The 25,871-nt window shown below is 42.7% G+C and overlaps 2 protein-coding genes across 8 annotated transcripts in view; both read right to left on the bottom strand.

Moving 5' to 3' along the window:
- The window catches only part of hdac8 (histone deacetylase 8), an 82,248-nt gene extending 79,563 nt beyond the window's left edge, over positions 1-2,685 (bottom strand). For all 3 annotated transcript variants that reach the window (XR_013577337.1, XM_078547183.1, XM_078547184.1), the window contains exon 1: positions 2,533-2,685. Coding sequence is in view for 2 of the 3 variants with exons in the window: in XM_078547183.1 (XP_078403309.1) it covers positions 2,533-2,622 (90 nt within the window). In the remaining variant the exon portion in view is untranslated. The remainder of the gene's footprint in view (positions 1-2,532) is intronic.
- Positions 2,686-16,230: 13,545 nt separating this feature from the next.
- phka1a (phosphorylase kinase, alpha 1a (muscle)) overlaps positions 16,231-25,871 on the bottom strand; it is a 112,413-nt gene continuing 102,772 nt past the window's right edge. For all 5 annotated transcript variants that reach the window (XM_078547178.1, XM_078547179.1, XM_078547181.1 and 2 more), the window contains 3 exons: positions 25,721-25,774; positions 18,674-18,874; positions 16,231-17,741 (listed from right to left, as the gene is read on the bottom strand). In XM_078547178.1, coding sequence (XP_078403304.1) covers positions 17,568-17,741; positions 18,674-18,874; positions 25,721-25,774 — 429 coding nt within the window. In that variant the 3' untranslated portion in view covers positions 16,231-17,567. The remainder of the gene's footprint in view (positions 17,742-18,673; positions 18,875-25,720; positions 25,775-25,871) is intronic.

Below are 25,871 nucleotides of genomic sequence, written 5' to 3'. Positions count from 1 at the left end.
CTTTATGGTGAATTTATATAAATCATTTTTACTGCATTTCCTTCATATATGTTCGCTGTTACTTCTTCAAAGTAATGTATAAAGTTGGCCAAGGAGAACCTGTTTTAAGATAACCACTTACTGATTTATAGTATGAGTAACTTAAGATTAGATTGTTTCAGAGTTAGCGAGTAAATTGGAAACTTATTTTTAGAAAAGGTTGATTCAGGAATTCCCTGGGATGAAAACAACTCCAATCTAAGGAATGAAATGCATCTGGGTATAACTTTCTCTATCCAGTTGAATGACACAGTAGATGGATCAATAGAGCCACGACACTATGTGCTAAATTCTCAGGGCCCCTGAAGGCGGGAATGGAGGTGAGTGATTGCTGAATATACCAGCACAGGTGGCATGTCAATTTCAAGTCATTGATCCAAGCGCCAACAATAGTCACCAGGGCGTGCAGGAATCCTACTCCCCTCCCCAAATTTAGCTTGTTAAAAAGCTCAATTACAGCTGGTTGAAGAGGGAATGTGGAATATTTAAAGGGACACACAAGTTTCAGGAGCTGTCAGTTTCTGAACAGCTGAGGAATAGTGAGTACACTTCCTGGGACCTTACCACGGCCCCATAAAAGGGTTAGCAGGGCAAAGTGGAAATAGGCATTTAAGGAGTATCCTTGGCACTGCACAGGTGACAGGGAGAGTTGTCATTCAGCACTCCTGGCATCACAGGAACAGAAGAGAGGGAAAGACTGTCAAAGACACTTGGACAGCCACCAGCCCAGAAAGAAAGCTCCAGTTGGCAATGGGGACACAAGCGTCAGATTTTGGGCCCAATGACGATAAAAGGGGTATCACCCTTTGCTGGAAGGGCAGAAGCCCAGGCACAGGAGAGGAAAAAAGGGCAAGGAGGCAAATGAGACCAAACCCTTAACACAGGATCTAAAACTGAAGGTGTAGCTACCTGAAAATGATCAAGAAGCCGTGCCACAGGAGACTGTGACTTGCCAGGCAGATGGTCACAAACATTGGTGCCCTTGTCACCAAAAACATCGCAGCACTGGTCAACATGCGGTGTCAGTGGCAGTCAAAGCCACCGTGGCCTTGAACTTCACTTCTGGCTCCTTCCTAAGATCAGCTGTGAACCTTGGTGATATCTCAAAAACGGCTGCACATCACTACATCTTGCTGGTCACTGATGCCTTCTTTGCCAGTGCTGGACAGCACATTCATTTAATGACAGACATGGCCTTGCAGGGATAGAGGGCATTATGTTTCACCTCCATCACTGGATTCCACTAGGTGCACGGCATCATCGACTCCACTTATGTGGCCATCAAGGTACCCAGTGACCAGCCAGTGAAATCCATCAACAGGAAGGGCTTTCACTCCCTCAGTGTTGAATTATTTGGTGAGCTTCCTGCATGTGCATGCTCACTTTCCTGGCAGCTGCCATGACTCCGTCACCCTCCACAAGTCCAGGCTGCCTCAGATCTTTATTTCACCCATCCCAAACACCTTGGATCCTAAGAGGAAATCCCTTGCAGAGATGACTACTAACACCTCTATGGGAGCCCAAGACAAAAGCACAGAGATAAAATAACCAAAGCCACCTGCTCAATAGGACAAGCACTAAATAGGTCATCGGGCTTCTGAAAATATGATTCCCGTGCCTGGACCAGTTGGGTGGTGTCTTCCAATACCTCTTGCAAAGGTCGGTCATTGTGATGGTCTGTTGTGTCCTCCATAACATGGCCCTCGAGAGAGGTGTGGACCTTGAAGATGGTGAGGCCCTGGAAGGAGACAGCCCATCGGGGGTAAGGATGAGCAGGTGCTATGAAAGGAGGAGAAATTGGAGGCAGAAGGAGATGATGTTGAAAAGGGGTGTCCCTGCTACATGATGAGGTGGTCTCCTCTTGTCACCCTTCAGGAAGAGGACCACCCTTCTCTCTCTCTCTGATAGCTGCCAACATTACATCCAGGTCACCATAATAAAGCCAGGTTCTGCCCTGTCCTGGTGCCAGGCTTCCCCCTGTGAGATCTCGCTTCCCTCTGGTGCAGTGGAAGGCTCTGTCACAAACCACACCTTGGGGTGCCTAAATGACTCCCACACTTCATCTGACCTGCCACCATCCCTATCGGTTCCAAGGGATCAGGAAACCTATCTCCATATCAACTGAGGTCCCACTCCAGTACAGATCGGAACTATAATCAGTTTCCTATCTGAAGCAGGTTTCTGACCCAAAAACAAACCCGGTTCCTGTTTCCCGTCCCTGTGGCAAAATTTCAGTCCAAAGTCTCCGACATCGCTAGCAACGGCTTCAATGCCACTGCCCCCAAAGTATTGGTGGGCCCGGTGTATGTTTCTGTTTTTATTTCGGATTTGAAGTTTTTAAAACCTCCTTAGCATTTGTGAGTGACTGTTTGTGGGGGGAGGGGGGGGGGGGGGGCGGATGGTGGTGGCTGGTGGAGGCTCTCGCCCCCAGAAGCTGGTTTCTATTGACCGCCCCCACCCAATGAGGCTGGAGTTTGCAGCTTTTCGCCTTACCCGACTGGTGACCTTGGAAAGGGAATCGCATCTTTCGATGTAGTCGGGACTATAGATGTAGGCGATATTGCTGGCGGCGAGTGACTCCATATCCAACCGGAAAACCCGTCCCCCGGCCGGCGCCGTGCAGCCGGGAAAAGGGTCCGGCTCCCTCTGCCTGACGCAGCCGCAGAGATGACCCTGAAATTGAAAGGTTCCGTCACCTTCGGCAACGTCAGTTACTAAGGTGGGTGTAAGGAGAAATCAACACATCAGCGAACCAGGAAGATGTTACTAAAATATCATTGGATTACTTGCATCCTAAAGCCTCAGGGTCATATTTTATATTCGCCTCCATTTCAGCTCGGGTTGCCAACCCTCCAGGATTGGCCTGGGAGTCTCCAGGAAATGAAGACCAATCCCCAAGACACTAGTGGAGGAAAATCGTCAGGACATTAAAAAAGATTTTTTTTTTGTCATTTACTTTGAACTTTTCTCTTTACCAGACATAAAAATACCCAATTGGATAATTAGTCTTTTTGCTTTAAAATTAGCGTAGGAAGGCAGTATGACACAGGAATGGATATAAAAACAAAAAGCTAAAAGCTACTGCGGATGCTGGAAATCCAAAACAAAAACAGAATTACCTGGAAAAACTCAGCAGGTCTGGCAGCATCGGTGGAGAAGAAATCAGTTAACGTTTCGAGTCCTCAGGGCCCTTCGGCAGAACTGAGTATAGTTAGGAGAAAGGTGAAATATAAGCTGGTCTAAGGTGGGGGGGCGGGGGGGGGGAGAGAGAAGTTGAGGGTGGGGTGATTGTGGGGATAAGCAAGCAGTGATAGGAGCAGATAATCAAAAGATGTCACAGACAAAAGGATCAAAGAGGTGTTGAAGGTGGTGATATTATCTAAGAAAAGTGCTAATTAAGAATGGAAGGCAGGATACTCAAGGTACAGCTCTAGTGGGGGTGGAAAGACTAACAAAGTTTTAGTTTTAGATTTAAAAATAATGGAAATAGGTGGGAAAAGAAGAATCTATGTAAATTATTGGGAAAAAAAAGGGGGGAGGGGGGAGAAACAGGGTGGGGATGGGGGGAGGGGGAGTTTAAGATCTAAAGTTGTTGAATTCAATATTCAGCCCGGAAGGCTGTAAAGTGCCTAGTCGGAAGATGAGGTGCTGTTCCTCCAGTTTGCGTTGGGCTTCACTGGAACAATGCAGCAAGCCAAGGACAGACATGTGGGCAAGAAAACAGGGTGGAGTGTTAAAATGGCAAGCGACAGGGAGGTTTGGGTCTTTCTTGCGGACAGACCGCAGGTGTTCTGCAAAGCGGTCGCCCAGTTTGCGTTTGGTCTCTCCAGTGTAGAGGAGACCGCATTGGGAGCAACGAATGCAGTAGACTAAGTTAGGGGAAATGCAAGTGAAATGCTGCTTCACTTGAAAGGAGTGTTTGGGCCCTTGGACGGTGAGGAGAGAGGAAGTGAAGGGGCAGGTGTTGCATCTTCTGCAACAGGGGGTGCCATAGGTGGGGGTTGAGGAGTAGGGGGTGATGGAGGAGTGGACCAGGGTGTCCCAGAGGGAACGATCCCTACGGAATGCCGCCGGGGGTGGGGTGAAGGGAAGATGTGTTTGGTGGTGGCATCATGCTGGAGTTGGCGGAAATGGCGGAGGATGATCCTTTGAATGCGGAGGCTGGTGGGGTGATAAGTGAGGACAAGGGGGACCCTATCATGTTTCTGGGAAGGAGGAGAAGGCGTGAGGGCGGATGCGCGGGAGATGGGCCGGACACGGTTGAGGGCCCTGTCAACGACCGTGGGTGGAAAACCTCGGTTAAGGAAGAAGGAGGACATGTCAGAGGAGCTGTTTTTGAAGGTAGCGTCATCAGAACAGATGCAACGGAGGCGAAGGAACTGAGAGAATGGGATGGAGTCCTTACAGGAAGCGGGGTGTGAGGAGCTGTAGTCGAGGTAGCTGTGGGAGTCGGTAGGCTTGTAATGGATATTGGTGGACAGTCTATCGTCAGAAATTGAGACAGAGAGGTCAAGGAAGGGAAGGGAAGTGTCAGAGATGGACTATGTGAAAATGATGGAGGGGTGGAGATTGGAAGCAAAATTAATAAATTTTTCCAGGTCCCGACGAGAGCATGAAGCAGCACCAAAGTAATCATCGATGTACCGGAGAAAGGGTTGTGGGAGGGGGCCGGAGTAGGACTGGAACAAGGAATGTTCCACATACCCCATAAAGAGACAGGCATAGCTGGGGCCCATGTGGGTACCCATGGCCACACCTTTTATTTGGAGGAAGTGAGAGGAGTTAAAGGAGAAATTGTTCAGTGTGAGAACAAGTTCAGCCAGACGGAGGAGAGTAGTGGTGGATGGGGATTGTTCGGGCCTCTGTAGGAATGGATATGTTGGCCAAATAATAGCTGGAGCATGGGGGCAAGTCGTGATGAAATCTCCAGGAATACATTTAAGTCACAGTTGGAAACTCCAATTTCAGTCAGTTTTGATAATCGGTAATCAATTCTCTTCATCACCTGTATCCTACAAGTAGGGGTTACTGACTGTCCAGAGTTTGAATAGGCGAGCTAAAAGTTCCTAAAATGAAACCCAGAAAACTAGCTGACAGGCTCCAAAAAAACAGATAACGCAGTGACAACTCGGAAAGGAAAACAAGTAGCTCACGGACTTTGTGTATACACAATATTCCTCCATTATTATTGGTGGATACTGTGAAGCCTGAAGATGCAATCCAGATGTTAAAGGCATAATATGGCCAGCACATTTCTACAGGAATCCTGGAACATGCTTGCAAGGAAAGTTTTGAATTAACATTAAAAATTGAATCCTGGTTAACTCCAGAAACCTTTCTAGCTAATGATAAATACCTTTTTTTTCAAACATGGGAAAAGAGTGACACTGGGTTATCTTAAAAACACAACCAAAAATCATCTTAGGAATAACTTTTTTTATGCATTCATAGGATGTGGGTGTTGATGGCGAGGCCAGGATTTACTACCAATCGCTAATTGCCTTTGAGAATGGTGGCATAAGGCAGCAGGGCAACTAGGTAAGGGTTAAGAAGATAAAAGGTAAAAGAAGGTAAAAGAAAAGGGATAATTTTCTTCTAAGGCATAGAATATAAGAGCACAGAGAATATGCTAAAACAGTAGGTAGGCCACAACTAGAGCACTGCATATTGTTCTGGTGACTGCATTACAAGAAGCATATTTTCACACTAGACTGTACAGAGAAAATTTATGAGGATGTTGCCAAGACTGGAAAGTTTTACCTGTGAGGAAAGAATGGGTAGGCTGGGGATGTTTTCTTTTAAACACCAGTGAACACAATAGCTGATTGTGTGTATGTGTACTTGAGTATAACATACTATACGGCACTTGGATAAGGTACTGTACTACATATGGGGGTCACCTGACATGGGGTTGAAGGTCAGACAGCATATATTAGGGAGTTAGCCAGCATGGCAGATTAAATGATGTTGTTCTTGCTGTTAAATCTGTGATTTTGAGTGTTGTTCTTTCAGCCTGAGATGTGATATTGGCAACAGAGATAAATGCGGAGGTATTTAGGATTATGTCATGGCGTATGCTGGAGCTGATATGTCTGCATTATGGGGAATTGACCTGTTTGATCCAACAAGTTACGCCAGTACTTTGTGTGAAATGGAAGGCATGGCCGGAGGAGTTCGAAGCATATGCTAACAGTCTCAATTTATTTTTGGACAGGGTGACGGGTGGTACAGAAAGCACAGTAACAGGCCTTATCGTTCAATGCAGGTGCTTCCATGAGGGAGACTTTCAAGACGTAACGACATAGCAATGACTTTCAAAATGAGGCACCCAGCCTAATCGCGCTTTCCAGCATTTGGTCTGTAGCCCTGCAGGTTATGGCACTTCAGGTGCATTTCCAGACACCTTTAAAATGGTTTGAGGGTTTCTGCCTTTCCTACCCTTTCAGGTGGTCAGTACCACACACCTACAACCCTTTGGGTGAAAAGATTTTTCTTCGTCTCCCCTCTAATCCTTCTACTAATCACTAAACCTCTGCCCCTTACTCACTGCTAAAATAAATAGGCCCTTCCCATCCACTCTATTCAAGCTATGGCCTAACTAATGTTTTACATAGTTGCCTGACACAGAGAAATATTACAATTGTGCAGTGAAACTTTGGAGGACCATTATGTGATGATGCCATATGCCATATTCCAAAAGCGTATTTTGTGCCAGATGAGACAGAAAGAGGGGGAAACAGTAGCCCAATTTATGGCCTGTTTGAGGCAGATGCAGATAGATGCAATTATGCTGCAATGGATCTGATTAACAAGACAATGGATCAGGTGGTCTAACATTGCAAGTCGGATAAGTTGAGGGGTAAGCTGCTGGAAAGAGGTGACTTAATGTTGGATGACACTTTGAAAATAGCAGCTGTATTGGAAGCAGTGAATGAGCAATTTTACAGCTTGAAACTTGGTCCCACCTCTGCCGTTGTCAACAGAATCCAGGTATGTGCAAATGTAAACAGCAAAAGTCTGTGTGTTTCAGATGTGACAACTTGGGGCACTGTGGAAAAGATGCCTGCTGTCCTGCCAAGGGAAAAATATGCAGAAAATGTGGAAGCAGAGGCCATTTTGCCAAGAAGAAGTGCAGAAGTAAAGCTGAACAGAGGGAAGTCTGGCAAACAACATAAAGGAAAGAGAGATGAAAGTAGCACAACTGTGAGACAAGTTGAAGATGATGCAGAGAGTAAGGACATGAATAGCAATCATGGATACATGTTTTCTGTCAATGGAAGAAACCACAAGAAAGTTCCAGTGATTGTTGGTGGTGTTGAAGTGAGCATTATTGTAGTTTCAGGCAGTGACAGTAATGTCATCAACAGAGCATTTTGGCAGGAACTGAAGACAAAGAGAATCAAGTGCACACCTCAAAAACGTGTCAAAAAGCTCTATCTTTACACATCTAAAGCCCCAGTTCAAACTGTTGGATAGTTCATTGTGGATGTGAGGCTTGGGATCAGAATGCAGAGGCAGAATTTATAGCGATTGAGGAAGATGGTGAGCCTCTTCTGAGCAGAAAAACTGCCCAAGCCTTGGGGGTGCTACAAATTGGATTGAAAGTGAATTCTGCGGAATTTTATTGAAACTTAGGGAGGAGTTTGGACCAGTGTTTCAAGCAATTGGGGAGGTACACAACCACCAAGTGAGAATAACCATTGATGAGAACGTGAAGTCTGTAGCTCAGCCTGTACGCAGAATACCTTTTGATCTGAGAGGGTAAGTTGAGGCAAAGATCAAGGAACTGATCAATAAAAACATAGAGCCAGTTGAAAGACCAACACGAAGGTGGGCCTTGTTGTGGTTATGCCATGATGACAAATGGTGACATCAGACTCTGTGTTGAAACGCAACAGGTGAATGAAGTAGTAGTGAGAGAAGGTCACCCAATTCCCACTGTGGAAGAAATCTTTCAAGAATTGTCAACATCCAACAAGCAAGGTTTTTTCCAAATTAAACTTAGAGTGGGGATATCACCAGCTGAAGTTTCATCCTGATTCAAGGAAGGTGACAGCTTTTGTCACTCATTGTGGACTTTACTGATATGAGAGATTACTATTTGGCATCAATGCGGCACCAGAGATTTACCAACACCAAATCTATAAGGTGATACAAGGGATTCCAGGAACAGCCAATATCTCAGATCACATCATTATTCATGGAGCCAATAGGGAGGAATGTAACAAGAGGCTGAGATTAGTATTGGCTAGATTGCAGTCAGCAGAACTTAAGGGAAGTGCAGGCAAGTGTTTGCTGGGCATGACAGAGCTAATGTTCATGGGGAATAAACTCATAAGTGGCAGAATCAATCCAGCCAAAGACAAGATAGAAGCAATAGCAGAACTATGTGAACCACAAAATGCCAGCGAAGTGGGAAGTTTTCTGGGACTTGTGAACTATTGTGCGAGATATATCCCAAACTTCCCTACCTTGGCTGATCCTTTGAGGAAGTTGACCAGAAAGAATGAATGGTTCAGATTTGATGAAGAACAAAATGCTGCTTTCAAAGCTTTGAAAGACAGCTCAAGAAGCGCTTGAATCCTGGGATACTATGATCCAAAAGCACCAACGATGGTCATAGCAGATGCTAGTCCAATTGGATTAGGAGCAGACCTGGTGCAAATACATGCTGAAGGCCCGGTGGGCACCGTGGGGACTGGGGTGTTTTGTTGACCCCTTTAATCACATCTTAGTTTGATGTTTGTAAGGTTCCTTTAAAGTTTTTCCTTGATTTTACAGCTGACCTGACTTAGGGGCTGTGCTTGATTTCTCCCTTGTTTTTGTTAATTTAGTTTATTGTTTTGACCCAAAAGAGTTACATGCTGAAGCCCTGATAATCATTGCCTATACCAGCAGATCTCTGACAGATGTGGAGAGATATTCTCAGACAGAGAAAGAGCCCTAGGATTGGTCTGAGTGTGTGAAAGATTCCATGCATACATGTCTAGCATTGACTCTTCATGATTTTCAACACCTCTATCAAATCTTCTCTTAACCTTCTTTTCTCTAAGGAGAACAATCCCAGCTTCTCCATTCTATCCATGTAACTGAAGTGCCTCATCTCTCTCTAAAGCCTACACATTCTTCATAAAATGCATTGCCCAGAATTGAGCACAATACACCAGTTAAGGCTGAATCAGTGTTTTATAAAGGTTTTTCTGAACTTCCTTGCCTTTGTGTTCTATGCCTTTCTCCGTAAAGCCCAGGATCCCATATGCCATTTTAACCACTTTCTCAACCTACACCAACCCTTAATGATTTGTGCACATATACCCCCAGGTGTCTCTCTTTCAGCATACCCTTCAAAATTTTACCCTTGATTTCATATTGCCTCTCCTTGTTCTACCAAAATGTATCACTTCACATTCCTCAGCATCAAATTTCATCTGTCATATCTCCACCTATTCCTCCAATCTATCAATGTGTTCTTGAGGTTTACAATTATCCTCATCACAGTTCACCATACTTTCCAGCTTTGTGTCATCTGCAAATTCAGAAAGTTTGCCCTGTACACCCAGTTGTAGATCATTAATATATACCAAAAAAAGCTGTGGTCCTAATACGGAACCCTGTATACTTTCCTCCAGTCTGAAAAACAACTGTTCACCACCTCCTGTCAATCAGCCAGCTTCGTATCCACGCTGCCACTTCCCCTTTTATTCCATGGGCTTCAACTTTGATGGCCAGTCTATTATGTGGCATGTTATCAAACACCATATCATGAAGCTATTAATGTATATAATGTTATAGGAAATTATTTTTTTAAATTAGAGATTTAATCTGTGTGTGTGTTAATTGGATTAAAGCCAGTTAGTCTGGGTGCTTTGATGTATAGTAGTTTTGAGATGTTAACAGTGAGGTGAAGAGTACATTTGCATTTTGTTGAATAGAGCATTCAAGAAGGGGAATGAAATCTTGCACCTATCTAGGAGACACCAATGTTCATGTTATTTATAAAATTGGTACTATGAAAGGGATTTTATTGTTAGAAGAGGTGGTGTTCAAAGGGCCTGGTGATACAATGAGAATTTGCATTCAAAGGGCAGGCTGGGTATAACCTGACAGGAGTTTCTCTGTGAAAAGTAGAGGCATGTAAGATCAAAGCCTGTAAGCCTACAGGGTTTGTCTGCAAAGGAACCAAATTGAAAGGAACCTAATTTTGAATTTGTAAGGTGAAAATGCTTTGTCTGGTGTCTGGATAAGTCTATTGGTTATTGTTGCCTTGGTGGAGATTAATTTGAGAATTTGTTAAACGTTATGATAGTAATTTGTAGCCATGTGTATATGTTTAATTTGTTGTAACTTAATAAATGTCTCATTTAGTTTGATATAAAAACCTCTCGAGAACTGGGTGGTCTTATTCCTGAATTTAGAGCTGCATCTCAAACATACGAATTGAAAACAAAAACAGAAAATGCTGGAAAAACTCAACAGGTCTAACAGCATCTGTGGCGAGAAAAACAGAGTTAACATTTCATGTCCGTATGACTCTTCTTCAGAGCTTTTGCTTTTATACCAATTGAAAATATAGGTTATGTCAGTTGTTTAAAGTTTCCCTCTGGGTTTTTAAATAATAGCCTTTACCAACTTCTATGTCATAACAGCCATTTGAAAATCTATGTAGGCCACATCAACTGCGTTACTCATCAACCCTTGTTACCTTATCAAAAAACTCAAGCAAGTTAGTTCAACACAATTTGTCTTTAACAGATCCATGCTGGTTTTCCTGGATGCACATTTACCCAAGTGACTGTAAATTTTGTCCCAACTTATCCATTCTAGAAGCTTTCCCACCACCAAGGTTAAACTTACTGGAGTGTAGTCGTGAGGCTTATCCTCACACCCATTTTTGAAAGAGTGTAACTTTGTAATTCTCCAGTCCTCTAACACCACCTGTACATCTAGGGAGAATTGGAAGATTGTGGCCAGTACTGCCACAATCTTACTTCCCTCAGCATCACTGGATGCATTTGACTGGTCCTAGTGACTCACTAACTTTTAAATACAGCCAGTATTTCCAATACTGTCTTATCAATTTTTAACCCATCAGGTATCTCAAGTCTTTTGCCTCCTCTTTCACTATGATTTGGCAGCATCTTCTTTCTTGATAAAAACAGATAGAAATTACTTCTTTAGAACCTCAGCCATGCCTGCTTCCTCCATACCTAGATCCTCTTTTTATCGCTTACTGACCACAACCTTCCTTTATCCTTTTACCATTTATATCCCTATAGAAGACTTTTGTATTCCCTTTTACATTAGATGCTATCTCTTCTCGTACATTCTCTTTGCCTCTCATTTTCCTTTTCACTTCCCCTATATGCAGCCTGGTTCTCACATGTATTATCAACTCAACATGTGTCATAAGCACCCTTTTCCTACTTCATCCTTCTCTCTATCTCTTTCATCATCCATGGAGCTCTGGCTTTGGCTGCTCTATCTTCCCTTCTTGACTGCAACCAAACCATCTCCTCCTTAAAGGCAGCCCATTGTTCCATTTCAGTTTTGCCTGCTGATTTTGGATTCCAATCTACCCAGAGCAGATTCATTCTCACCCCGCTGATAATTGCCTTCCTCCAATTAAATATTTTCACTTTGGATTGTTCCTTGCCATTTTCTATAGTTAACTTAAACATTATGATACCATTCCCTCAATAGTCACTGATTGACACAGGATCCACTTGACCCACCTCATTCCCCAGATCTAGCAATGCCTCCTTCCTCATTGGGTTTGAAACACACTGATCAAGAAAATTCCCCTGAACACACATCAGAAACTTTTCCCCATCTCTGCCCCTAACACTATTATTATTCCAGTCTATATTAACATAAGTGAAGTCCCCATTATCATTACTCTATGTTTTTTGTACCTCTCTGTAGTTTCCCTACAAATCTGCTCCTCTACATCTTTTCCACAAGTTGGTAGCCAATAGAATACACCTAATAGTGTAATGGTACTGCTGTTGTTTCTTAACTCTAACCAGATAGATTCTGTCCTTGATCCAAGACATTCCTCTCTCCAGCACTATAATATTCGCCTTAATCAATAATGCCACCCCTTGTCCTTTCTTTCCTACCCTGAACACCTTATATCCAGGAATATCAGGTACCTGTCATTGTGTGTGCCAGGTCTCTGTTGCCACAACATCATATATAGCTATTTGCACCTGCAGTTCATCAACCTTATTTACTATGCTTTGCTCATTTACATATGTGCATTGTAAGCCTAATTTAGACCTTGATGCATTCCCTCTTAGTTTGACCCCTACATACACTTCACTATTTCTTACTCTAATGTGGTTTGTCTCTCCCAATCTTATGTACATCTCATTTCTTTCTTCTGGTGCTACATCCTGGTTCCCATCCCCTTGCCAAGTTAGTTTGAACCTTGCCCAACAGTACTAGCAAACCGCCCCATGAAGTTATTGGGGCATCTTCATAAGCATCATTTAAAACAGTAAGCACACGTTCTCTGTTGAGGTACAACCTGTAGGAATTTGATATGCTGGATTATGAATTAGCTCCAAACCTACATGCAAAGATTTGCCATTAATGGGATGCTGTCACAAAAGTATAATAATTCTCATAACATTATTGTGCTTTGTTGTAAAAGTAGGTTAATAGTGGGCTTTGAATAGTTTCTTTGTGTATATGTGTGGGATTTAATTGAATTGGAGACAGCTGGTCTGGAGGTTTTGACTTATCAAAAGAAGCTAGGTTTGAAATGCTAAATACGTAAACATGGCTGAAGTTTTAGAATGTGAGGTGAGGAGAATTTGCATTTTTAGATAAATCAGGGTAGTTTGAATTTCAAAGAGATGGTAGGATGTTACACCAACCAGAGAAGCTAGGCCAATCAATGTGTTTATTTTTCCCAAAGGTTACTGTTAATATGAGCACCATGCAATGATTTATGTTATGGGAAAAGTACAGTTCCAAAGATAAAAGGGAACAATGGAATTTGCAATAAAAGGGAGAAACTTGTATAAAGGAGAAGAGGTTATGTGTCAGAGAGGAAGGCATTTTAAGATCTACCAGAAGTGTGAAAAGCCTCCAGTGGTTGTGCATTAAGCCGCTGTCTAGAGAAACCGAAGCTGAGAAAAGACACTTTGAATTCTGCTATCCAGGGTATTGTGTTTGACTTGCCTGGATCTGATTAAATCTATTTTTTACTGTTGCCTTAATGGAGGTGTAACTGGAAGCCAGATTAATTAGGGATTTTTAGGAGTTATTACAGTAGTAATTTGTAGACCTATGTACGTGCTTGAAATCTTTTCTTTTGTTATTAAATGTTTAATATTGTTTTATAAAAACTCTAGAATCTTGGTGGACTTATTACTACTGAATTCAGGGCACGCATCTTGAAATAAAATACAAATTGCAAAATTGTTGTGACCACATGATCATGTTTTCCTCATGGATTTGATCCGCCTGGCACATATCATCTGCCGCATCATAACAGTTGCTAGTGGTGTCCCCCACAGATCGGTCCTAGGCCTGCTAGTGTTCATTTTTAATTAATGACCTGGATAGTGGTGTTGGTAGCCTGGTCATTAAGTTCGAAGATTAGAAAAAAAAAATCTGTGCAAGGATTAAGATAATAGAGGAGTGAAATCTAATGCGGAGAAATTTGGATATGTTAGGGGAATGAGCCATACAATGTCAAATGGCATTTCACCTAGATAAATTGACTGTCTGGCATGTTGATAGGACCAACACAGAATGCACTTATTTACAGGGAACAATACTGAAAGAGGTTGAGAGAGTAAAAGATATAGTTGTTATGCAAATATCTCTAAAGGTTCATGATCAATGCACAAAAGCAGTAGCTATCGTAGGGCATCATATTGTATTAATAGAACCATTCAGTACTAAAAGTAGGAAATTATCTGCCACTTATAGGTTACTGGTTAAACTGCATCTGGACTGCTGCATTCAGTTTTAGTTTCCTTGCATAGCAGATGAGCAGTGAACTTGGAAAAGATTCAGAGAACCATGAAAATGATTCCGAGCTGGAAGGACCTTAGTTTTGAAATTTTCAATTGACAGCCTTTAGCTTTTTGGAGGAGTCAGTTTCAGATTTTCACTGTCCTTTGTGCGAAGAAGTGCTTCCTGACATCATCCCTGAACAGTCTAATTCTAATTTTAAGATTTGTCCCTGGTTCTGGATTCCCCATCAGAGGAAATACGGTACCTAGAGAGAAACTATCTGCTCTTTTATTCACCTGAAATACCACAAAGACTTCCTTAATCTTCTATACATGAGGAAACTTAAGTCTAGCCTATGAAACCTGTCCTCATTATTTAATTCAGGTATCATTCTGGTGGATCTGCATTGCATCCCTCCAAGGCCAATATATCCTTACTGAGATGTGAAGAAAAGAAAACCTAACCCCATGTCTTCAGATTGTTATGAAAACTAAACTTACCCGGGAAATGAGAGTGGAGGTCGGAAACTTCAACTCCCAATGACCTTGGAGCTTTTGCACTTGCACAGTTCTGCAGTTTAAATTCTTTGGGACCAGGACAGGCCCAGCATGCCTGCACATAAAGAGAGGGGCTAAAGATTCCCAAAAACCCAGATCAGAGTCCCAGACAGTGGACAGGGGAAATCCCAAATGGAGGAGGGACAGGGAGAGGTCCCAAAAAAAAAGAGTTCCAGAGAGGGGCAGGGACAAGAAAAGGTCTCACTTCAGTTAAAAAGAGGGGAAGCAGAGACGGGCTCCAAACAAGAGCTGCAGGAAACAGATGAAGTGAAGGAGGCAGCTAAAAGTTGGTGACTCCTTGCTGAGGGCCACTGGGACAAAAGTACCCCTTTGGAGCAGCAGTGTTCTGCTCGGCACGGCCAAAGATCTGAAGTTGTGCATGAGTGTTGGTGCTTGGATGCATACTCAGGAATCCAGGGAAAGGAATCTGGGAGACTGGAAACACTGTAAGGTAGGCCGTCATTGATGCCGTCCAAGTCTGGCAATTGAAGAAGGCTCAGGAGAAGCCCTGAAGATCTAAGAAATCAGCCAAAGGTTGGCGACTCCATGTTGTGGGACATTGCGGAAAAGGTACCTCTTTGGAGCAGTGGTGTTCTGCTCAGTGTGGCGAAAAGCTGAAGCTGTGTTTGTGAGCTGGTGTTCGAGTGCATATTCGGGAACCAGGGGAACGGGATCTCGGGAGATGAGATTAAAACCCTGCCAGGTGGGCCGTTGTTGACACAGTTTGAATTGAGGTGACTTTTGGAGATAATTCCAAGGTTAGATCTTCAAAGGTAAGGACTGCAATCCCTTGTGAGAGAAACAGTGTTTCAGTGAGATTGGTTGACTCAATGTTACTGACGTCTGGGTGCGTTGTTGAGAAATCTGTGGACTCTGTCTTGGTCACATCTGCCATTTATTGTACAGTGTGATGTGTTCAACCACAATTTGCCTGTTAATTCACATGTACCTTATACTCCAACATTCAGGGTTAAGTTAAGATAGATATTGTACATTGTTTAATCGTTCTGACCTTGTATAGCAAAGTTTATTTTTGTTTGTTCAAAACCCATGAAATCTTGTGGCTTTATTCTATTAGCAAGTGTCCTGAATGTCAAACTTTGTTTACTTTCAATAAAATGTTATTTGGTCCCTAGCTGAATCTTATCAAAAAACTGGCGATCTGGTCAAGGATCAAAACAAGATGATGTCGTTGAGGGGCATTATGTGGATGAGAAATAGGTGAAGGTCAAGGATAGAGGTAATGATCCATAACTAGAAAAAAAAGCTAATGTGGGGGATTCTTGGACTGCAACAGGATATGCAAGAATAAAACCAGGAGAGGACAGTCCCATATAGCTGGACTATGGAGGAGCTACATTGGAGGCAGGTGATTTGATCAAACATGTAAAAGGCTCAACCAGATTTTTTTTTAAATTAAGGAGTGTACAACAGTCAGAGAATTCATATTGTGGCTTTCAGTACTGAGGTAGTGGCAGAACAATGATTGGGGAGGTTCAAACTTGGAATTGTGGGAAAGTTGGTTATGATTTTTGAAGGAAAGACAACTAAAAATTTAGAAGAACAACAAAACTCCCTAATATGCATGCGCATACACAAATAATTCTTCAGATAAAATGGAACATATTAAAATATTAGCATGACAAACAAATTTCTAAACAACTTCATATTGAATTCATAGTTTAATAGAAGTTTTTATGAACCAAACAATCTGAGATTTATGGTGAAGCTGCAATAAGTATTAAAGTGTTGAACCAGGTGAAGAGTAACTGATCTCTTCTTACTTGTATCTGATAGTTTTTAAGGCAATAATAGTGATGAGTATGACATCTTCATAAGCATCATTTAAAACAGTAGGCACACTCTTAGTTTCCCAGCTATTTTACACTCCTTCCCCACAATGTTTATTTAAACTTTAAAGTACCAGCCTCTACATTTTGTTGCATTACACATACAACATTCCTATAATTGAGCAGCATAATGATTGCAATCACAAATCATTTTAAAGTTAATCAGGTTTGACTACCTTTGTGTTCAAACAATAAAGGCACATTAGTATATTAAACAGCTCAATTAAAAGCAAACTGTTAAGCAGGTTGCCAAAATAACAAGCATATCACTAAAATAGATAAATATTTCTCTGCTTTATGATTTTTTTTTTAAAATGTACTTAACTTCTAAAACTATGTTCCTTAGAGATTATTACTCAAGATAAGGCAGCAACATTACCCTGATCATTACTGTCAAAGTGTAAATTTCTCTTTAAAAAAATATACGAAAGGAAATATAAACCAAACACCTGATCGCTACAATTTTGCTTCGGGATGAGGATTAAAAAAAAATTATTTATCGAATCCAGAGGTTAGCTTCATCAGCCCTATAAGAATTGTGTAATATTGATGTGTGTGCTAGATGTCATCAACATTCGAGACATTAGAATGTGCTTGCATGCATCATTGAACCTATTAATTTACTTTTAAGTTAAGATTGCGTACAAAATACATAGCTTTCTCAACAAGTACTACAGTATGTTTAGTATTGGTGCTTTTTTTTTTAAAAAGAGTTTATACAGGGCTAGATACTTCAACCATGAACTGTAATAGATGGCTTTCTTGCCCAAGAATCTAAATAAATAGCATGCTTTTAGCCATGTGTAAAGTTTTGCCTTATGTAATTATACAATTTTGCTGCATTTGCTGATATATTAAACAGATTTATATAAAACATTCCAGATCTTCTCCAATTTCTACTGAAAGAAAACAGGTCCATACTTAACAAGGGCATATAGAAATGTACACTAGTTCATGCTTCCCTTTCTGTGAAGATTTAATTGATTTAAGGATTTCATTTAGTAATTTCTTCTTGGCAACTATGAGTGACACAACATAGACTTCACAGCTTTTGGATTACTGCTGCATGGCAACATCCAATTTCAATGCTGCACATGGCAACTCAGTGTCCAGTCTTTTGATTTAGATTACATCAATAAACTTGATCAGTTTATTGCATAGCGCACCCACTGCTTGGTAAGAATTCATCCACATATATGGCTACGGCCTTCAAAAGATAGGTCATGGAACCAAAGCGACCACTAGGGGCACTGTCATATAACAACTTGCAAATCCCAGTGGCAGTATCCTTCTGCAGCATGACATCATCAGCACCCAGGGCTGTCTATTGAAAAAAAGTGAAAAATCCAATTAGTGCCACATCTTTATAAAAGGTAATACTGACAAAGTTAAGGCTCAGAGTGATTCTGGGGATGGGAAGAATAACAAAAACCATGGGAGATCCGGAGTCTCCGCCCCTCCTGGCTAAAATATCAGACGGGAGCCTGCCCAGGAGAAGAACCTAATGGCCAATTGGGACTTCTGCCTGTCAGGAGCAGCAAGTCCCACCTCAGAGAGCTAGCTGCCAATCAGAGGGAGTGATGGCCAGTACTGATATTATACTGGGGCCTTCAACAGGGATCATCACTGGAACCCTTCAAAGGGACAAGTGTGGGTGGGATTTCCAGCAAAATGGAGAATCAGTGAGGGAAGGCGGGGGAGGGGAGGTTACACCTTGAAGAGGCTCTTTCGATGGGCCCAGGGAGCTTGTTAAGGAGGGACACTTCCCCTACCCGTCACCAGCCCATGCAGGGAAACCTGCTGAGCTGGCCACTTGGCATGGGCCTCTCCTGCTGCCATTTAAATCCCAGCAGTGGTGGGATGAGGCCCTTAAGTGTGAATTAATTGATTCACTGACAGGCAGGCCACCCAATTGCCAACCCCACCCCCCTAAACTAGGTAGGCGGTGGGCAGGCTACCAGCTGGATTTGATATGTCCCCACCTTCAAATCGGGGCGCTTTAAATTCGGTCCCAGGGGTTCTCCAATTTATTACGCTGTTCGACAAATTTCCAAAGCTACTGTAGCATTTGGGGATTGATGGGGAAGAGAAAAAAACGTGAGCTAGAACAGGCACCACAAGGCAATTCCAATAATTGAATACAAACTGGCTTTTATAGATTACCTGCTCCTCCCTCCAAACTTTCTGGCCAGGGAAGAGGAGATAGGGGCTGGAAAGAAAAATTGAAACTCTAATCTATGAAAAAGAAAATTTTACCTGCTCCTCAATAAATAAGTTATTTGCCATGTGTGCAATGCGATCAACATGAATTACTTCGCCAATAATTTGTACATCTGTATCAGCCAGCATGGTGAGGACGAGGATCGTTTCCACAAGAAGCTGCCGATACTCTGGCTGTGGCACACTGTTCAGAAAAGTCTCTACCTGAACAGCAAACTTTATTTCACCAGGAGTCATCTATTTAGAAAGAAAGGGGAAAAAAAAGAACAGCAGGTCAAGTAAATCAAGATGTTCATCTCAGTATCTATCTATAAGAAACATCAGTTTTTTTGATGAGGAAAGAGACTGTGACGTGGTTGTTGTGGTTTGTATATATTGATTTCCAAAAGATGTTTGATAAAGTGCCACATAGTAGGCTTATCAGCAAAATTGAAGCCCATGGAATAAAAAGGACAGTGGCAGCATGAATATGCAGTTGGTTGAGTGACAGGAAACAGTAGTAGTACACAGTTGTTTTTCAGACTGGAGGAAGGTATACAGTGGTGCTCCCCAGCAGTCAATACTAGGACCACTGCTTTTCTTGATATATAGTTATGACTTAGACTTGCATGTACAGGGTACAATTTCAACATTTGCAGGTGACAAAATTTGGATGAACTGTAAACTGCGAGGATAGTGATAAACTTCAAAAGGACACAGACAGGCTGATGGAATGGGCAGACATGTGGCAGACGAAATTTAGTGCGGAGAAGTGTGAAGAGATACATTTTGGTTTACAAATGTTACATCGCTGTTTAAACGGGATAAAGCGAGATAAACCTGACAACAACAGGGAGCATACAACAGTAAAGAACTTACCACGCAAGGGACAAACAGGCCACGCACAAGAAGTGGTCCCTTAAGATGTGTGCAAGTGTGGCATGCAGCAATCTTAAAGGGATCCTCAATGCAACAAATCAGCTGCGCACAGCGAAGGGAAATAAAAGGGAACATTGCTCACATTTACAATTTCTTAACCTGTGTGAGAGTGTCAACCGAGAACCATATTAAAACTCAATTGTGATGCCCCTCTGCTCATCTCAACACACCCACTCACTCCACCCACACACCCAACCAGATACCTACAGGCACAACCACATGCACATCCAACCACACACACACACCACCCACACAGTTGTAAACTCTTACAAATCTCAGTCAGAATTCAAAAATAAAACTGTAGGATGGGAGAAAATTGATAAACAAAAAGGGAATAAAATGGAACAAAATGAACTTACGGGTAATTGTGGTAGTTCAATCAATAATTATACTCAGAGCTGATTAGTTTTACAGCAAAAATGTATTTTAATGGCTTTCACTTTAAATTGGCTCTCAAGCTACCTCACCTGGGCAACCAATTTGAATGGAGTAGGCTGAATGTCTACCTCAATTGAATCTCATTTAGTTTCATAGGCAGCATGATGCAGTAACACACAGTTGGCTCAAATACCAGAATTAGGATATGGACAGCAGAGTTCTGGATATCTTCAAGTTTACGTAGGGTAGAATGTGGGAAACCAGCCAGGAATGCATTGGAATAGTCAAGTCTAGAGATAATAGGGCATGAATGCTTCAGCAGCAGATGGGCTGAGACGGGTGACATCAGGTGATGTTACAGAGATGGAAATAGGCGGTCTTAATGATGGCGTGAATATGTGGTCAGAAGTTCATCTCAGGTTCAAACATGACAGCAAGTTTGTGAACAGACTGGTTTGGTCTCAGACTGTTGACAAGTAGCTAGGGGACAGAGTTTGGAGCGAGGACCAAGGCTGCAGTCTTTGCAATATTTAATTGAGAAAATTTTTGCTCATCCATGTCAGATAAGGAGCCTGATTATTTAGCAATAGTGAAGGATTCAAGAGAAGTGGTGGTGAGGTAGAGCTGGGTGTCATTAGCATGCATGTGAAAACTTACACTTTGCTTTCAGATATTGATGCCAAGGAGCAGCATGTAGATGAGAAACAGGTGGGGGCCAAGGGTACATCCTTTGAATACACCAGAAGTAATGGTGTGGGAACAGCAACAAAAGACACTGCAAGTAATACTGTGGCTACTTTTAGGTAGTTAAGAATGGAAAGTCCCACCCAGCTGATCGACAGAGGCACTGGAGGTGTCAAAGGCTGCAGACAGATCAAGGAGGACAAGGAGGGATAGTTTACCTTTGTCACAGCCACATTGAAAAACGATAACTTGCACTGCAGGATATGGTCTCTACTTTGACACTGGAAATCCCAAATGGACGGTGGGACTTGGAAAGTGCTTAAAATTGAAAATATTATCCCCCTACTCCCATGGTTACAAAAGGAATACAATAGATAGATTTTGTTATATTAGATTGGAGTAAAGTACCAATTAGAATGCAAAATTAAACAGAGAACAAATGGGAAGGGGAATAGCACAAATGACGAGCTGAATGGCCTCCTTCTATGCTGTAACATCTTATGATTCTATAATTGATGGTTCAAGTAATAGATAAAATGTTTAACTAAACCATACAAATTAAAAGTTGCAATTTTGCTATTAGCTTTCTGTTACTGTAATTATATAACAACTGGCTTTGGTGTGATTAGGCCAGGGAGGGAGTAAAATCAGTTCCTGTTTCAAATTCTTATCCAGTGATAGCTCCTGGGCTGGAAGTGCACATGGAATACAATTTTTCCATTGGCATGCGGGGGCGGGCCTGACGTGCCGACGCATAAAATGATGCGAGATGACCGCCGAACTGTCAACGGCCTATTAAGGCCATTAAGAAAGCAATTGACCTTATTAACAATGCTGCCCGTTCAACCTTAAGGTTGGTGGGCAGGCGAAGAGCCCAAGCAAGCCTTCGCGTTTTCCAGGAAACCTCATCCACGAGCGGGATGAGGTTTCCTGAAGATTTTATAAGCTTAATAAATAAATTTTGTACACTTCACAATGTCCCAGCTCAGGCTTGTCCTGAGGTGGCACTCAGGAAAACCATGCTTCATGTGGCCTAATAAATGGTGCTTGATAGGCTTCAACCAATGAGACAAGTTTTTAAAAATATACTTGGCTAAATATGGAGTTGGGAAACATGGCTGCTGCTCCTGTCCTCACATTAAAAGGAGCACAGCTGCTCCTTCGATTCCCCAATCAGTGCCCACTTTTGTCTAATAACCCCCCTGCAGGACACAAATGAGGCCTGCTGGCAGCCCAGTCTTCAAACATGTTTTACTGATGAGCTGGTTCTTGCTTTCTGCAGCTCTCTGGCGCGATGGAAATGAGGCCTGATACCCAATATCAGGGGTGTCTTGGACCTCACCATTCAAGTGCAGGGATTGTATCTGGCACAACTCAGCACCATCCCCACTTTCTTCACCCCCCCCACCCCAGGCGAGCACAGTAGGGCTTTGCTGTTCTAAGCTGCGCTATTCATAAATCGTCCCAGTAAGCATGTGTTCTCGAATGTAAGGGCCCCCTCCAAAATAATTTTGAGCAGCTTCAACCCAATTTGCCTTAGATGAAGATTTTTAAACTAGCAATTTAAACTTGAGCATTATTTTGCTTTAGTCAACTCAAAGGAGAACTGTCTTTCCCACTGTTGTATTGGAGGCATCAGAAAAATTAATTGTCCCATTTCATTGTCAGTTATGGCGTCATTATAATTGCATTTCCTGACAACACACTATTTGACTACATTCAAAGATAACATATACTCCCTATTCTACATTATGCTAAGATTATGCTGGCCTGTTTGGTTTGAGTTTGAATCTTACAAAACTGCCCATTCCGTGAACAAATTGATGGCAATAAACTGTCATGAAGTTCAATGAAAGCTTGAGGAACAGCATCTCATCTTTTGGAAAAACTCAGCAGGTCTGGCAGCATCGGTGGAGAAGAAAAGAGTCGATGTTTCGAGTCCACATGACCCTTCAACAGAACTGAGTATAGTTAGGAGAGGGGTGAAATATAAGCTGATTTAAGGTCGGGGGCGGGGGGAGAGAAGTTGAGGGTGGGGTGGTTGTAGGGGCAAGCAAGCAGTGATAGGAGCAGATAATCAAAAGATGTCACAGACAAAAGGATCAAAGAGGTGTTGAAGGTGGTGATATTATCTAAGAAAAGTGCTAATTAAGAATGGATGGCAGGACACTCAAGGTACAGCTCTAGTGGGGGTGGGGTGGAAAGACTGACAAGGTATTAGTTGTATATTTAAAAATAATGGAAATAGGTGGGAAAAGAAAAATCTATATAAATTATTGAAAAAAATAAAAGGGAGGGGGAAGAAACGGGGTGGGGATGGGGGGAGGGAGTTTAAGATCTAAAGTTGTTGAATTCAAAATTCAGCCCAGAAGGCTGTAAAGTGCCTAGTTGGAAGATGAGGTGCTTTTCCTCCAGTTTGCGTTGGGCTTCACTGGAACAATGCAGCAAGCCAAGGACAGACATGTGGGCAAGAGAGCAGGGTGGAGTGTTAAAATGGCAAGTGACAGGGAGGTTTGGGTCTTTCTTGCAGACAGACCGCAGGTGTTCTGCAAAGCGGTCGCCCAGTTTGCGTTTGGTCTCTCCAATGTAGAGGAGACCGCATTGGGAGCAACGAATGCAGTAGACTAAGTTAGGGGAAATGCAAGTGAAATGCTGCTTCACTTGAAAGGAGTGTTTGGGCCCTTGGACGGTGAGGAGAGAGGAAGTGAAGGGGCATGTGTTGCATCTTCTGCGTGGGCATGGGGAGGTGCCATAGGTGGGGGTTGAGGAGTAGGGGGTGATGGAGGAGTGGACCAGGGTGTCCCGGAGGGAACGATCCCTACGGAATGCCGCCAGGGGGGGTGAAGGGAAGATGTGTTTGGTGGTGGCATCATGCTGGAGTTGGCGGAAATGGCGGAGGATGATCCTTTGAATGCGGAGGCTGGGGGGTGATAAGTGAGGACAAGGGGGACCCAATCATGTTTCTGGGAGGGAGGAGAAGGCGTGAGGGCGGATGCGCGGGGGATGGGCCGGACACGGTTGAGGGCCCTGTCAACGACCGTGGGTGGAAAACCTCGGTTAAGGAAGAAGGAGGACATGTCAGAGGAACTGTTTTTGAAGGTAGCATCATCAGAACAGATGCAACGGAGGCGAAGGAACTGAGAGAATGGGCTGGAGTCCTTACAGGAAGCGGGGTGTGAGGAGCTGTAGTCGAGGTAGCTGTGGGAATCGGTAGGCTTGTAATGGATATTGGTGGACAGTCTATCATCAGAAATTGAGACAGAGAGGTCAAGGAAGGGAAGAGAAGTGTCAGAGATGGACCATGTGAAAATGATGGAGGGGTGGAGATTGGAAGCAAAATTAATAAATTTTTCCAGGTCCCGACGAGAGCATGAAGCAGCACCAAAGTAATCATCGATGTACCGGAGAAAGAGTTGTGGGAGGGGGCCGGAGTAGGACTGGAACAAGGAATGTTCCACATACCCCATAAAGAGACAGGCATAGCTGGGGCCCATGTGGGTACCCATAGCCACACCTTTTATTTGGAGGAAGTGAGATGAGTTAAAGGAGAAATTGTTCAGTGTGAGAACAAGTTCAGCCAGACGGAGGAGAGTAGTGGTGGATGGGGATTGTTCAGGCCTCTGTTCAAGGAAGAAGCTAAGGGCCCTCAGACCATCCTGGTGGGGGATGGACGTGTAGAGGGATTGGACATCCATGGTGGAGAGGAAGCGGTTGGGGCCAGGGAACTGGAAATTGTTGATGTGACGTAAGGTGTCAGAGGAATCACGGATGTAGGTGGGAAGGGACTGGACAAGGGGAGAGAGAAGGGAGTCAAGATAACGAGAACCCATTTCTTCCCCATCCCTTTTGTTTTTTTCAATAATTTATATAGATTTTTCTTTTCCCACCTACTTCCATTATTTTTAAATCTACAACTAATACCTTGTCAGTCTTTCCACCCCACCCCAACTAGAGCTGTACCTTGAGTGTCCTGCCATCCATTCTTAATTAGCACTTTTCTTAGATAATATCACCACCTTCAACACCTCTTTGATCCTTTTGTCTGTGACATCTTTTGATTATCTGCTCCTATCACTGCTTGCTTGTCCCTACAACCACCCCACCCTCAACATCTCTCCCCCCGCCCCCCACCTTAAACCAGCTTATATTTAACCCCTCTCCTAACTATACTCAGTTCTGTTGAAGGGTCATGTGGACTCGAAACGTCGACTCTTTTCTTCTCCACCGATGCTGCCAGACCTGCTGAGTTTTTCCAGGTAATTCTGTTTTTGTTTTGGATTTCCAGCATCCGCAGTAGTTTTTTGTTTTTATCTCATCTTTTGGTTTGACATTCTACAGCCTTTAGGACTTAGCACCGAGTGCAACAATTTCAGATCATAATCACTGCTGCCATTTTTTGCACAGTAGTTGAGGTAACGATCTGCTATTGCCATTTACACCTCCTCTAGACCAATTTTTTATTTCTTTACTTGTCCCATTACAATCTCCCTTTGCCTTGCACCATCATCCCTTGTCATTTAATCTCTCCTATCTTCCACCCTATCACAGACCTTCCCTTTCATTCTTTCCTCCTTTCCTCCTTTCCCTGCCTTTATACTTGCTTAAAGGCTGTTGTTAATTCTAAACACAATTTTATTAATTGTGTTTAATTGTATGCAAGTGGCGAGCATGAACTGGGGATTCACTTGTGCCCCTATAAATAGGCACTTACATAAACTGTGGTTGCTGGGTTAGGAGGCACTTGGTGTAATCTGTAACTGTGTAAGCAAATGTTAATGAAAGTGTGAAGATTGGCTCTAGTTCTATCTTTCAACACTTGGTTTTCTGGATGTAACACTGTTACATCTCAAACTTCTTCCAATTCTGATGAAAATTCATCAACCTGAAATGTTAACTTTGCTTCTCTCTTCCCAGTTATCCTGTTGAATATTTTTAGCAATTTTTGTTTTTCTCCTAAATTGGCATGTTCAGTTAGTCTTGGATGGGTGACGCAAGTTACAAATATAATGCAGTAAGGAGGCATTCTTTTCAAACTTCGCACTTGGACAGATTCTAGTGAGACAAGCTAAACTACCGAAGGCTAAAAAGATAGATGTGGTTTACCTCTTCAGTAGTAGATGATCGGAGCACGTTACCTTCAAAAGACAATCCTTGACACTGCAAAGCATAGACCAGATTCTTTATAACATATTTCCTCATTTCAAAAATTAATTTTAAGAACAATTATTTAAAAAAAAACACAATTCCACTTAAG

Source organism: Cetorhinus maximus, chromosome 8 (genome assembly GCF_964194155.1).
Source record: "Cetorhinus maximus chromosome 8, sCetMax3.hap1.1, whole genome shotgun sequence".
NCBI lineage: Eukaryota > Metazoa > Chordata > Chondrichthyes > Lamniformes > Cetorhinidae > Cetorhinus > Cetorhinus maximus.
The sequence above is the reverse complement of the archived record's forward strand: the minus strand, read 5'-3'. Positions and strand labels throughout refer to the sequence as shown.